The 15,695-nt window shown below is 40.1% G+C and overlaps 1 protein-coding gene across 1 annotated transcript in view; it reads left to right on the top strand.

Moving 5' to 3' along the window:
* MED27 (mediator complex subunit 27) overlaps nucleotides 1–15,695 on the top strand; it is an 85,451-nt gene that overhangs the window by 26,113 nt on the left and 43,643 nt on the right. The window contains exon 3 of the mRNA XM_063174564.1: nucleotides 6,842–6,972. Within this exon, the coding sequence (XP_063030634.1) occupies nucleotides 6,842–6,972 (131 nt within the window). The remainder of the gene's footprint in view (nucleotides 1–6,841; nucleotides 6,973–15,695) is intronic.

Here is a 15,695-nt window from a genome sequence, read left to right as displayed (position 1 = left end):
TGTCTGTAAAGCACTTTGTTTGCTGTAGTAAAGCTCCCCTCAGAGCTGCAAATCATGGCAGGGTGCTGGACAGTTTGGGGAGTGTTTCTGTACCTGATTGCAGCCCTTTATTCTGCCATTTGAGCTTTATCTTCCCATTCCTTGTGTAAGCACCTGAGCACGCCCTGTCACAGAGGCAGCAGGTCATCCTTCATACTGACACAGCTGCCACCTGAGCCCCTGACACCAAAGATTTAGTCTAGGGCTTTAGAAAATACTAATTTTAGCAGGAGAGCAGTGTCTCCAGAGTTCTGGTGGCTGTTTAAGGGAGCACAGAGCTGTGGGGGAAGGCACTAATTGTGTCCTTATCTTGGAGTGTAATGATGACTTTCCCCTGCTACAGATTGTTTGTCCTATACAAAGATAATGCTTCTGTCAAAAAGGAATTAGGATTTTCTGTCAGCTATTGATCATGTGCACTTCTTGGGTCTTTAGACTTTAATGAAGTCCATTAAAGGAGCACACAATTGTGAATAAACCTCACAGAGTGACATGAGACCATTTACCTATTCTGGAAAACCTCTGTACCCACCACCTGCCTTCAGGGTTACTCAAAAATAACCTGCTGCTGCTGTTTGTTACTGCACCTAAGTTTATTTTGTCATTTAGATGCAGAACACAATGTAATAATTCTACTTTGCTTTTTGTGATTCTGTTATGTGTTTGTGGCGTAGCTGCATATACAAGGAAATAAATGCTGGTTCATTTAGTTATCTTTTAGTAAATATGTATGTTCAAATCCTTCAGAATACCTGGAGGTATAAACATTTGAAGCATAAAATACAGTTGTTCTTCTAAAGAGTGCATAAAGTAGCTTGTAACCCCAGATTATGATTATTATGCCTCTTTATCCAATTTAAACACTAGATCCCTTTAAAATCAATGGTGGTGGCTGTGTTATGTCCCTTTATGTCGACATTATCCAAAAAACAAGAATATATCATTTCTGTAGCTATTAAATGGATTCCAGAACATTTTTTAAAAAGGTGGAGGAGGAGTACTGGCTTTTGCAGAGACTTTGAACAGTGCAGGTCATTTTATTGGCAGCAAGGATGCAGATGCTGAAGTTTTGACCAATTCCTTGAAGAAAGTGCCATGAGATTTGCTATCTCTGCACGGTTAAAAGCCAAAGACTTGCAAGCAGTATTGGAGTGAGGGAGCATTCATCAGCAGTCATTCATCAGCAGAACTTCTGTGTTTTCAAAAGAAAAGTAGGAAGAACACATTTTAGGGCTGAAATCTGACACTAATTAAAACAGCACTCTCAGCAAAAATAGGAATTCAGAGACAATGGAATAAAACCTGTAGCAAAAACAAGACATTAAAAGAAACAGGGATGTGTATCAATGCATTTCCTCTTATTGTGTCATTATATATATAAATAAATAAAAATGTCTCAGCTTGTTTTTGAACTCCCTAGGTCAGGGAGGGAGGGAGGAGAGAGCCCTAAGGGAGAAGCCCTGTGCAGGGTGATGTTCCCAGCCTGCTCCATATCCCAGTTTATAGACCTGGCATCTCACAGCCCAGGCATGAGAGGGGACAATAAGAGAAGTGTGAGCTCATAATTGTCACATTTTAGTGACAGATTGACACATTTAGTCAGATCCGGGTGTTTGGCAAAAGGGGCAATAACTTTTCCACAGAGATTTAAAAAAAGAATGAGATGGGAGCAGCCTTTGTTCTTCTCATGGATAGCATGTTTCTGGCTTAAATATTGTTGTAAACTGGAAAGGGGGCATAAATGATTTTTTAAAAAGAGAATAAAATGTCCTAATTAAATGGTAAAATAGAGCAAAGACATGCTGTCTAGTTTTTCTATTAATTGAAAAGCCTGCAACCCAGCTCAACAAGAGGAAAACCAATGAGTAGAGAAATTGGAGACTCTCCTTTTGGCTTATTGATGCTGTTTTGGTCAAGTCAGGAATTCAGCTGTCCTAAAATGATCAAACGTTGTTGGGAGAAAAAGAGAATTTCCAAACAGGCCTCATTATCTGAGAAAAGCTTTAAAATATCAATTAAGGTAGTATAATTTCTCTCTTGCTTGCTTTACTCTGCAGAGATGAAACTGTGGGAGTGTCCTGCTTGCTTGCTGGTTGCTGTTTCAAAAGAGCAAGTAGAATTTTATCATAATAAACAAATCCCTTTTCATCTGCAAGGGAGAAGTTGTTTAATGATGAGGGGCAGAGCACTGTGCATCCTAAAGGAGCCAAATGTGCGTCCCCAGGATTACAGTGAGTATCTGTCAGCCACCTCTCTAAAAGGCATTCCTTGGAGGAATGGAAATAAACTTTACGTTATCTGGATCTGAGAAAATGTTTTTCTGCTTATGTATATGATCACTAAGGATTTACATAAGAATGGAATAATAAATAACAGGGTAATGTGATTACAAAGAAAATTACTCTTCTGATTTCACTTTTTAAAGTGTTGGTGCTTAGAAAGCTTTAATTAATAGCAAAATGTAAATGTAATGTGCAGCTGTAGCTGATGTGATCAGTTGCTAATGCTCCAATTGATTGCTTTTTTTTTTTTTTTCCTTGATTCTTACCTTCTTTCAACCAGTTTTGCAACTTTGGATGGCCTTGTCAGTAAGTGCAGTGTACTCACTTGTTTGGGCAGCAGTCAGCACATGCAAAATCTCCAGCCCATGAATTATTTAAACTCAAGACCTCTAGACCCAGCTTGATTCTAATGATGAAGCTTTAGTTTTCAAAGTTTTAAATGAGCACTGGGCCCATGTTTGTGGTTTCATAACATTCACTGCAAAGTAACCCTAGAGGCTAAGATGGAAAGCTGTCACAGTATGGTCAGTGCTGCTCAGCTGAACAAAGGGGCCTTTCCTGCAGGGTTCTGGCTATAACAGAAGTTTCCTGTCTGCTCTAAATCTTAAAAGATCATCTGCACAAGACAGGATTTTTGGGGGATGTAGAGGTTCTTTTTGGTTATTTTCATTGTTACCTTATTTCTGGTAAGAGGGGTCACTGGAGTAGAGTAAGGAAAAGATATTATGTGATTAAGTTCTTTAAAAATATTAATGCTTTCAGTGCTAAATCAGATCTGTAATTCTTTAATACACCTTTTTTTGTTTAAATAGTTCCTGTGAAAGCCAAAGACATCTTATGTAGATGAAGAAATTGCCCTCCTTACAATTCAGCTGTGAGAAAAAGTAACTCCCAAGTGCTTTCACCGTTGATACTTTTCACTTAGTGAGGAAGATTAAGAGCTGTTAATACAGGAATATACTTTTCATATACTCAGGAGCATTGAAAATGTGAAATATTAGTGATAGCATTTTGTGCTAGAAAATCTAGCTGTGTGGCCATTAACGTAGAAAAATAATTAATCTTTAAAAAATAATTTAAAGTAATCCAAGTTCTGTTTTTATTTAGCTTCATGTAAAGCATTTGTATGTATTGAAGTGTTACTTTCAGTACCTTTCCTACATTCCTAAGCAGAATTCACACATCTGCTTGGAACTGCAGTTTTTAGAAAAATGTCAGCTATCATGAGATTCATCATAAACCTGTACAAGTTGGCACTGGGGTTTATCCTGGCTGCTAAATGTTGTCAATTGATTTTTGTTGTTGCTGGTTTTGATTTCTTGCTTTTCTGAAATAGATTTGCTGTTTCATCTGCATGTATTGGGGAAAACGGATCAATCTCATTGATATTATACAGAAAAATATTTCATTAGGGAAAGCTTAACCTCACACAAGCCAGGTGGAATTCCCCAAAGCTGGAAAACGTGGGTGCTTGCAGTAGTGATGGGGAAATCCTCTGCAGCTGATAGGGGAATGATTTGCACGACTGCCTGGTGCAGTGCTCATTTCAGTGAGTGTTCACCACTGGGCACAGGTGCCAGGAGCAGAGGGGAGGTTGTGGGGAACGCAGTGGGGAACGTGGGGAACATGGGGAACGTTGTGGGGGAACGTTGTGGGGAACACTGTGGGGAACGTTGTGGGGAACGTTGTGGGGAACGCGGTGGGGAACGCGGTGGGGAACGCTGTGGGGAACGTTGTGGGGAACGTTGTGGGGAACGCTGTGGGGAACGTTGTGGGGAACGCTGTGGGGAACGTTGTGGGGAACGCGGTGGGGAACGCGGTGGGGAACGCGGTGGGGAACGTTGTGGGGAACGTTGTGGGGAACGTTGTGGGGAACGCTGTGGGGAACGCTGTGGGGAACGCTGTGGGGAACGCCATGGGGAATGCTCTGGGAAACGCTGTGGGAAATATTGTTGGGAATGTTGTTGGGATTGCCGAGGGCAGGTTTGACCATCGGCGATTCCGCAATTTTTGGCCGTGAGGTCTCAAACCCCCCCCCCCAAAAGTGCTGGCGCACAACAGCTCTTCTGCTCCAACCCAAGCTCTGTCACCTCCTGTCTCCACATGCCCGCAACCTTCTCCCCGTATTCTTGCAGCCACCAGCATTCCCTGGATTCAGGACTCCTTGAGCTTCTGTGTGCTCATTAACCCCAAACAGGATTTGTGTCCCATGAGCTCCTCTCAGCCTCCCTGCCTGAGCCTTTTAGCACCCACAGCATCCTCTGACAGTGCATTTCAGCACTTTTCCCTAAAGTGGAGAGAATGTGTTTGGAAATGGCATTCTCTTGTTAGTAAGCAAAAATTTGCTGGGGGGGTTGGTGTGTTTTTAGCTGACATTTCTCTCATGGTTGGTGCTGGCAGACAAAGGTGTTGATTTTGTAAGAAGAAAAGGGAACTGAATGGCTCCTGTATTTTCTACCCATCAGACCATAAATCTCCTGGCCATAGTTCTGATACCTGTGGTCCTGCTTTGGCACTCTTTTCAGTCTTGCTTCTGCTCCTCAGAAAAATGATTAAGAAACAATTCCCTGGTCCCTTCAGTGAACACCCCCTGTCCCCAAAAAGGAGAGCACTCTGTGCAGTACAGTGTGATGCTTTAATAATGCATAAATCAAGCTGGACAGAAGCTGCCTGTCAGTTTTATTAACTTTGACCTTTTCTCCCATTATAAAGATGGTTTGGTAAATATTTAATGGCCCTTACAGGTTTTGACAGTTGGACCTGCATTCCTAAGAGCAAAGGTAGATTAGGGAGAAATACTTACAATTAATAAAAATAACTTAATCACTTGAGTCAGCCTTGAAGGACAAAATTTTGGTTTAAAATCTGGGGGTTTTTTATTCCTTTAGTAGATTTTTGGTTGATTTTTAATGCCTGACCACTAAATGTCACTAGCTGGGAGGTTATGAAATGTTTTTAAGAGGTTACCTTTAAAATCCATCTCTGATTAGTACCAGTGATTACTTCCATCTCTGAGCAAGTGTCCAGATAATGTTGTTTACCTGAAACACCTGCACAGGGCACATGAGTGGATGGTGTCACCAGCACAAAAAGATGCAGGAAGGAAAAGGAAAAGCATATACCTTGAGTCAGTGGGCTCTTCTGCCTGTCTTTGCCTTTAATTCCCTGCATATTGCACTCCCTGCACATTCAGGTAGTGAAGATTGAAAACTAAGCCCTGACACTGAAACATGGCCTTTCAAACAGGGACCCTCCATCGCTCTCATTGATTTTTTTTCATTTCAGAAAACTGTCGGAGAAAAACAAATTTGAGCAGAATCCATTGGTTGGGGCAGTAAAATCCCCCCCTTCCCTGGCAGAGCACAGCTCCCTTCCCATTAGCAATGTGATGTGTCTTCATGTTGTGCCAGGCTGAGCTCACGTGGCACAGCAGCCAAGGGAGCCTGGAGCCTGTTGGAAATCCTGGATGTGCTGAGCAGTGACATCTGAGTCAGGGCACTGCTCCCCTCCTGTTCACAGGTGGTTTTGGGTACATCATTCCAAGCTTTTCATCCCACTTTTTCACTCAGCCCCTGTAGAACAGCTTGGTCTAAGACCATTTCGTTTTCTGAACATTTTAAAATCGTACTTTCCTGATGAACCCATTTTTTATGTGCAGACCATGGGGTTAGAGGGGTTAACTGTGAAACAATTCATCTTTTTCAGAACAAATCTTCAGACAATGTAGTGAACACATAGATCCAGGTACTGGAATGATGCAGGAAATCACATTTGTCCAACAATGAATCTTCCTCCCCCTTCCAGATTAAAATTGGGTCACTCAGAATGTAACTGGAAGTGTTCAGAGGAGAACCTGTTGCACTTGGAGGTGGTTGCAGGACAGGCAGAGCCCTGTAGCTGTTCTTAAATCTGAGAGCTCAAAATCCTGCAGATTCATGTTGTGTCCTTCAAAAATTTGTCTTTTATTGGCAAAGGAAAAGAGAAGTTTTGAGGAGAAAGCTGCTGAATGTGAATTGTTCTGCAGTGCTATGGAGATGTGCAAGCAGGTATTTTAAAAACAAGACTTTTCTTTACAGCGATAGAAACTCCTTTGCAAATGTTTTGTGGTTTTATGTTTAAGAAGAAAAAGATGAGTGTTATTTCTAAAAAGCTGGTTTATATTGTGAAAAGGTTGCATCTGTCTTCCTCTTATCTTCTTCCTAAAGTGAGAATGTTTAGTCCCTAGAGAGGAGAAACAGTTTCAATGTTTAAAAGCAAGCCCAAGTTTCAAGAGAGGTAGACTTGAGAGGAAGTCCGTGATTTTCCATCTTACTTGCCCTAATGCTCCCATTTCACAGCAGATTTTCCCCATGTGCTTTTGTCCTTATTGTCTTCCACCCAGCAATATATCTGAAATACAACACACCACCTTCCTGACTGGCTGTAATTTGAATCAGGTGCCACAGGTAGCAGAGCTCTGACACAGACAGAGTACTGCAGAGGTGTGTATTTTAATATATATATGTTTTTTTCTTATCCAGTTGCAGTACCATGCTGGGCTGGCATCTGGCCTTTTGAATCAGCAGTCTCTGAAACGTTCGGCCAACCAGATGGGAGTCTCTGCAAAGCGCAGACCCAAAGCCCAGCCAACAACTCTTGTCCTGCCTCCTCAGTAAGTAATGGAATATTTGGAAGAGTTTCCATGCTTAGGGGGGTGAAACATTTCTTATTAACTTATTGGTTTTTTGGTTTAATTTTCAATCATAATAATAATTTCAGTAATCGTAATAAGCGACCTCGTGCTTGCGTTTTTGTTCCGTACACATTCTCTCTGTAGCAGGTCATTAAAAAACTTTTTGCAACACAAGTTTGTCATTGAGGAATGATTGCTCACCTGATTGTTATGACTTGGAGCTTCAAGCAGGACTTTTCTGAAGGTCCTAAAAGACTGAAGCCAAAAAGTCTTTGGTGTGAGTACTTTCTCGGCAAACGTCTGTTCTGAGTCCATCTGTTCACCATATGCTAATTTTGCATCGGATCTGAACCTCTTTTACAGGTGACAAGCAATTATGAGGACACTTAGAAATTGTTTGAGGACAGAGAGTATCAACACTTTGAGCAGCCTGTGTGTGGTGATGCCAGAAACACAGAGATGTGCACAACAAAGCTTATAAATTAATAAACTACCTGAAATATATTTAGTTACCTGTAAGAAAATGATTATTATGTAGAAAATGAAGTGCTAAGCAATTGTTCATTGTGCTGAGCATCCTTGTAGTTTGTGGAAACTGCCTGCTTTTCTTCACAAAACAAGAGTCACTGATGTATAAACACTGTGCTACCAAAAACCTTGTAGCTGTAATAATAAAAGTCCCTGTTGTCACCAGATTTCACAGGTTAACATTTAGAGGGTTTCTTCTTACAGGAAATGTGAAAAAAATTAGAGTCAACAGAGCTTTCCCCTTGTATATTAACTTGAAAGGGCTGGTAATCCAAGAATCCATAAAATGCTGTATTGTTTTACCAATATATCAGCCAAAGGAAAATGGTTTCAAGGGGGCTCCAGCTGTAGTTGGAAAACCAGATCTTGTTTCTCTGATATGTGGGATGGAACAGGAGTATCTTGTGACAAACTGGCTGGTTAGTTTTCCTTCTTTGTTGGGGTATCTGGAACATCAAATGGATTTCTTCTCCAGGAAGTCTATAAACTGGAATACTGGTATATCAGTTAACACAGATTTTTCAAAGGTCTTAAGGTATTTTGGTGTTTTTTCTTTCATTTCTTAATCATGGCATCTCTAGTTACTAGAAATATGTGTAAAGAGCTAACTTGTACTTTTGCATAGAAAAATCTGTTCCTTAACAGCTGCAGCTGTATAAATCTTAATGTGAGATACATAATATACATATTTAAAGGTATTATATGGCTTGTTATCTGTAGATGATTTTCCTTCAGTGGTGCATTTACCTAGGATCTGCAGATAGACTGAAATTTTAGTGTGGTAGCTAAACTTTAAGCAGTAGTTGAATTATGTTTCAGTATCTTATTACCACTTCCAGCATTATTCACAGGGAAAATGTGTTTCTGCTGAGCTGGCCCTTTATTTGTCACTGGTTGCCTCCTCTCTGGCTCCTCTCTGACCTTTCCATATTTGTTCTTCTTTGCTATCTCAGTGTCTTGAGAGAATAATAGTGATATTAAGGCAAATCAAATACCTGTTGGGCTCAGTATCTTGTTTCCAGCACAGGACAGAAGGAGATTATGAAAAGACTTATTGAAATAGGCTTATGAAAAGTATTTAGAGAAAAAAAAAAAAAGGTGTGACAAATGGATTTTAATATCTTGATTTTGCTGTAGTTTCATGCAAATAGTGATGAATCATGCACTGGGGTTTTTTTCCCTTCATTCTTTATAAAATGCAAAAGAAGAAAACATCCAGATGCAAAACTACAGATCTCCTTGAAAGGGCATCCTGCATCCTAATATTCCCATGGCAATTCAAGGATTTTTTTTTTAAGCTTTATTAATTCATCAAGAAAGGGATACCTATTTCTTGGTCTATTTTTGCTTTGATGTATGCTATTAAAATTAAGTTCAGTGACAAGTCATTGGGCTGAGTAACAATGAGTCAAGTGTTTATTAAATGTTGTTCAGAGCAGCTATATTATCTTGAGCTTTTCTTAAACAGAAGGAGTTGAAACCAGCTGTATGCCAAAATGTCATTTCAGGAGAGCAGGTTGGAGTGAATATCAACACTGCAGTAAATCCTCTCTGCCAGCAAAGGAATGCAGGAAACACTTGCTCAGGAGGTATCAGAGGTGATGATTTGGGCAAAGAATCTCCTAAAACAAATTTATTCTTATGCAGATTTTGCACATGGCTGGTTTACTAGTAAACATGTCTGTATTTGAGTTACAGGTGTTATTAGAGGGCAGGTTACTATCTATTTATTTATGGTGCTGTTCCCTGAAGAAACTGCATGAGTAACTTTTGCTATTGTGCTTCACGTTCCCCATGGCAGTGGTGCAAGCTGAGCAGTTTTCTTGTTCATCCAGGTCTTTGATCTGTGCTGCTGGTGTGAGACTTGGGTTGTATTCCACAAACTAAAACTTCCCAAATGGTGTTTCATCTCATAAAAGCAGAAAAATCAAGTTTTGTTCAATTCACTGTTCACTTGAGCCTTCAGTCTCTATCCCTGCTCTGCTTTTCTTCTTTCCCCTCCAAAATGCCTTTTTTTTAAAAAAAGAAACCAATCAAGCAAAGCACACCCATGCCTGTCTTGGAGGCTCAGCCATCTCTTCCTCTTTTATGCTCACAGCAGGAGCTGGAGAAAAGGTTTTGGTGATGGCAAAAGTGATTCTTGGCAGGTCCTCATTCCTTTTCCTCCCCAACCTTAGGCTGTCCTCTGATGTGCTTTGGTTTGGAGGTGAGAGCTTCTAATTCTTCACTAGTAAATATCTGAAACAGAGCAACAATTTTAAATCCAAAAGGTGGTTTTGAAAATGGAAGTTCTCTGCCCTATGAGGAAAATCTGCATTTTCTCCCTGTTTATTTGAGGACTTGCAAGTGTGCTGAGCAGTTTTGAAGCGAGGCCTTTTGGCGTTGGGTTTTGCTTTTCAGTATTGGTTTTCCCTGGCTCTGAAAGCGCAGAAAGGAAGCCTGGATTGATGTGTGTCTCATTCCCAGCCAAATGATGTGTGTGAGAAAATGACTAACTGCTGGCTGCTGTCTCTGCCTGCTTTGTCCCTCCTTCTGTCTTCTATTAACAAGACATCTCCCTGTACGTGCTAATGGATGCATTCCCTCACATGCCTCTCATCTGGCTGCGGGTTCCTTCCTTCTGTTCAGGAATCTCAAGGCAGTGTTTGCTGGAGTGCTGAGAGCTGTCAGCTCCTCCCAGAGCCTGGGGAAGTGTCTGTGTGCAGCCCTGCTGACAAGCAGGGTGGCTGCTCCTGCTTGGGAATCAATAAAGACAATAGGAAACGATGGTGGGGCTTTTCTTGTCCTCTTGAAATGTAGGAATTGGTGCAGTTAATTAATCTGGTATTATTTTGCTCGGCACCACAAATTTGCAGTTAGGAAGTTGCCCCTGAGACCCTGAGGCAGCAGAATTCTCTGGGGAGTGCTGAGAGCAGGGAGTCCACAGGGTAATCCTGCTGCTGGACCACTGTCACTATAGGGCACAAAAGAACACAAGCTCACACCGCTGTTCTCAAGGTGAAGAAAAAAGAGAAGTTTATTTTCTGACTCTAACATTTATAGTTTTCTAAAAGTGACAGCGGATTGGAGGGTGACAGTGCCACCTCTCCAATGACACTGGACAAACTAACAGTCTGTCAGATTTCTCTTCCTCCATAAAAGAATGCAAAACAATGAGTTATTTACAGAAAGTGTGTGAGAAAGCTCGCTACAAAAATGTCAACATCAGAAGGCTGAGAAAATCTTAAAAAATTAGGGCAACAGACCACCCTGCTGGGGTCCCAGGGAATCTGGTGTGTCACTGTCCAGCTGGAGAACAGCAGTGAGCCACTGTGAGCTGGGGAAGGAGGAAAAGAGGAAGGCCAGGATGCTCTCTGTGCTCTTGCAGTGGAGTTCAGTGGCACACACGAGAGTCAGTCAGTTTTAATGGGAATTTTTAGGAGTCTCAGTTGGAAACCCTGTGATTTTGATAGCTGTGTTGTGTGGGGCTTTCTCAGTGCTCCCAGAATGATCATCTGTCTTCTCTGTCTGGAAGAAAATTGCCAGAACAAGAACTTGATCACTGCAGAAGGTACTGAGGCTCTTGCCCTTTATGGTGCCTTTTAGGGTCATTTGTTGTCACTTTGTGGTTTTGAAGAAATAAGCACACTATAAACAATAAACAAGTGGAAGTCTTGTTCTTGTTTGACAACTTCAGGCTCAATGAACAGAGAGGTTTGAGTAAAAGAGAGTCCAGTTTCTTTGTTTTAAGGCTCTTCAACTTGTCTTGTAAACCTTGTGGTCTGATATATGCCCTGACTTGACAGTGAAAATACTGTAATAGATTGAGTAAAAATCTCTGTAAATTTGTACTCTATTGCTAGGAGCACACCAGCAAAATTACTTTTTTTTTTTCTTTTTAATAAAGGAAAAGACAGTGCTGCCCATGATACTGTTCTAGATGAATGAGCAAAAAAAAAAAATCTGTGGAGATAACTTTCCTTTTAGGAGATAACAAAGACTTGAGGATATAGAGACTCTGGATGGCCACTCTGTTTCTACTTATTGTTCTGGGTGAGATGGAGGAGGTCTCTGATCTGCTCTCTACACCTCAGAATTCATCTGGATAATTTTTCTAGAGAAGAAGGATATATTCAAAAGAAATCCATATTTTCTGCATCCTTTGGAACTGCATTACTAAAGATGCTGTATAGTGAGTGGATTCCCTAAAAAGTTAATTTCCTGGCTCAGCAGGTATTTGTTCATCTGGATTTGGAACAGAACTGTACAGATATCCCAAACTCTGTGTTTATTGGAGCTTAATTTAATACCAGCATACTTAAAGTGTTGTTCTGTCACAGCATTAATGTCTTATCTGTTCAATGGTTCTGTCATATAATTAGTACTGTCAGATTCCATTGGCTTTCGTCAAGAGCCTTCTTCAGGAAACTCGAAATTACTCTTAAGGAAGGATATAGTATTAAATTAAAAAGTTGCTGGTTTTAACAGCTATATATATATATGTATATATATATATATATATATATATATATATATATACACACACACACACACACTATACACCCAGTCATCAGATGTGCCAGAATAAATTCTTTGGAACTTAACTTGTATAATTTATCATTTTTGCATTAAGGAAAAATCCTGAGCCCTTTGCCAAGAGTTTTTTGGAGGAAAGCATTTTTTCAGCATTTTGTTTTATAAACAGCATCTAATTGCTTCCTAAGTTCAGGGATTTTCAGTACGTAAGAAAGAGGCAGGTATTTCTGAAGATAATGGCAAAAGATGCTTAAGACAATAGATGTTCATAAGTTTTGTAATTTTTAAGAGAACTTGTTTAATTATGCTGTGTTAGTCCTTTCCAACCCAAATTCAGTGGTGAATCTGATTCAGTTCAGTGTGACACAAGGTGTAGGGGTGAGGTTATTTAACAGCCAGTGTTGTTATTGCAATAATGTTGTTGATAATGATAATAATAATAATAATAATAATAATAACAATGCAATAATTCAGTATCAGGACTCCAAGCTTTGGGCCTCCTCCTGGAATGTTCAAGAGTAGAAGAGTGAAGTGTGTACCTGTATTTTCTGTTTTGAGAAAAGTCATCAGAAGTTTTGTGCAGTTCTGAAATTCTTCTTTGCCTATACTGGCAAAGCTGCATTAAGTATCAATATTCATTAAATACCACGGAGATGATAATGTAATAAAGCAATAATCCTCAGACCCACATCTGTACTTCTCTCCAGAAGAGCTGAGGTTGAGAATATAATTAAAGATTAAAACTCTGTTTGCATTCTGGAACATGGAGATATCTTTTTGTACATGATGGGGAATTGTATTAATAAGGAAGAGATCAGTTTCCAATAACTTTCAAGACTGGGAGCTCATTTCATATCCCTGTTCATGTTTAAGTTTCTCACCGAATTCTTTAGCTTGATTTTAGCCAGACAGTGCAACAGGAACTGTAGAAGAACATGTTGCTGAAACATGTGACCCTTTTGCTCCATAAATTAATCCCCTTTTATATGGAAAAAAAAAAGATTTCAAATTAGTTCTTTATATTGTAAGACAGTAATATTTACAAGAATAAGTTTAATTACTTTGCAGCCGTGTACCACGTCAATCGAACATTAATTTTATTATTTGATGTCTTGTGCACAGTTTGGATCACATCATTGTGCTGTTTTCTTTTTATTTTGAGTCAGTTGTTGAACTGCTGTTGCAGAGCTCCTCTGTGAAGCTGTTTCAGTGGGAGTTGCAGTGTGTTGCCATTTACCCCTGACTCCCACTCTGATTCCAGTGTGTTCAGGGCTTGTGGGGCCAGATTTGGGATCCCAAAGCTGGGGAAGCTTCTCCCTTGACTGAACCCACCTGTGTAAGAAATGATCAGGGTCAGTTCCAGGGTGATGACAAATCATTAACCTGCCTTGAGCTCAGTTTTCCAGAGAACAGCCCTTGGGTGGATGCTGCATTGTCCTTTATGAATTTCAGGTGTGACTCAAGTGAGTTACCCAGCCCTTGTCATTTGGATGAGATGAGTCTAAGCCTTTAAAGACAGATATTTTTCCTTCCCAGCTGCCCATATCAGCAGCAGAAACAAATGTTCCAGAGCTCTGTGAGTGGATGTTGTTTTGTCCTGCTGCTCTGGGTGCGTTTTGTTAAAATGTGATGAGGGGAAAGGGTCTGCTGTTCAATGTAATGGCAATCTGTCTCAGTTAAGTGGTGTTTACTGTTGAGCACTCAGAATAATGTAGCTGGAAAGAAAAAACTCCACAGTACAGTTTTATTTCATGAAGGGTTTCATTAGGCAGCTCCAGTTGATTAAATCCAGTAACATAGCAGGGATATAACAGTGGTCATCTCACAGCTTGTAGCCAAAGGTACCTCACCAAACTCTGCTCCAAAAAAGAGAGGAGGGGTAATCCAGTTGAAATTTTATTTCAGTGTAACAGGTAAATTATAAAACAGGTGCTCTTAAATTGTCTGATTTCTCTGGTTTGTTTCCAGTGCTGTTCACTTGGGTTATGTATCATGTTAACTTTGGGACTTTACAGATGCTTTGTGACCTGTGTAGATACCAAAGATACAGAACATGAGCTTTGCTGCTCTGTGCATCTTTAGAAACAGAATTCTTTTAAACATTTTAATCTTGATTTAATCTTCTAATATGTTGATATATCTGACAGCAGGGGTTTCTGCAGTAATCTTCTTTGTTTTGTTATGCCAAATCAGTGCTTTTTTTTTTTTGGCTGCAGTTATATGCTGAATTTAATTTAATTCCATTAAGTACTATACAGCTGCATATTTTCTTACAAAGTAATTACAAAAAACCAGCAGGCATTGATCAACATAGATTGTCCAAAGGAAATACTTTGACTGAAACTAAATGTTCCTTATGATATTCATTAACTGGAGAATAATTTCTATCCATACAATACAAAAGGATCTTGAATGTTGCTTTATCCATAGTAAATTACTGAAATATGCATTAAAAAATCTCAGAATGGTTTGGGGGGGAAGGGACCTTAAAGCTGATCTCATTCCACCCCCTGCCATGGCAGGGACACCTTGCACTATCCCACTTGCTCCAAGCCCTGTCCAGCCTGGCCTTGGGCAATTCCAAGGATCCAGGGGCAGCCAGAGCTGCTCTGGGCAGGAAACATTAGGAGATAAAATACATTAGGAGTTAGGAGATAAAACTTCACAGTGTATTTTAACATGGAGGAAAAACCTATTCTATTTATTCACTTTTCAACAGCTCTTATAACCAAGTACTGTGGAAAGAGAGTGCATGCAATTGAAATTTCACAATTTCTTTATTGTGTATGGAGCTTTTTCTACGAGTGTGTTGTGAGCCACTGTGGACTGATGTGATGAGCTCTGTGCACGTGCCTGTTATGGAGACACGAGCCAAAAAGCACCTGGGGCTGGTGGCTGTCGATGTTTTGTTGTCATATTGCACAAATAATCCCCCTTACAGGATTGCTGGGTGATGTGGAGCCCTGTGTGACCGAGCACAGCAATTTGAAATCATTGCCATCCACTTTGGGGAAGGTTAACTGGAACACTGGATTTGGGAAGTGAAAAAGATGAATCTTGTTGGAGACTCTGGGCCATGTAGCAGTGTTGATCTGCTGTTTCCAAAACATGTGCAGATCCAGAGCAGAAGACCCTTAGCGAGTTTAGAATTACTGGGGACCTCAGCTCTGTTGTAAAAGAGCAAATTTCTGACTCTTTGATGTATGTTTGCCTTAAAGGTAATGTTTGTGTGAGAACTGTACCATTAAAAGGTGGCAATTAATTAAAAGTTGTTCCACAGTCCCAACCATTAGAAGATGCCCTTGCAGCATTTAGAGCAGAACATTAATATTGCACTGTAGGGAATCCCTGTACTTTCAGTAAAAAAAAAAGTCAAGGATGAAGATTTTAATGTGTAATTAAAGACTGCAAATACTAGTTTAACTGCTTGTTTCTGTGTCAAAAAAAGTGGAAAAGAACACAAACTACGTGTGGTTGAACTAATTAAGACAATGAAGAACAAACTAGATAAGAGAGGAAATTTGTATGAACCTAATAATGATATCAAAGCTTTTGCTAAAGCTGTGATTTTATAATAAGACTGCTTTAACCCCCTCCCCATTTCCTTTTTTTTTTTAGCTTTGCTATTTGGGGGATGGGGATTTGAGGCTGCTTTACTG

The sequence above is a fragment of the Melospiza melodia genome, chromosome 22 (genome assembly GCF_035770615.1).
Source record: "Melospiza melodia melodia isolate bMelMel2 chromosome 22, bMelMel2.pri, whole genome shotgun sequence".
NCBI classification, from domain to species: Eukaryota; Metazoa; Chordata; class Aves; order Passeriformes; family Passerellidae; genus Melospiza; species Melospiza melodia.
Note: the sequence above shows the minus strand (reverse complement) of the source record. Positions and strands in the feature narration are given on the sequence as shown.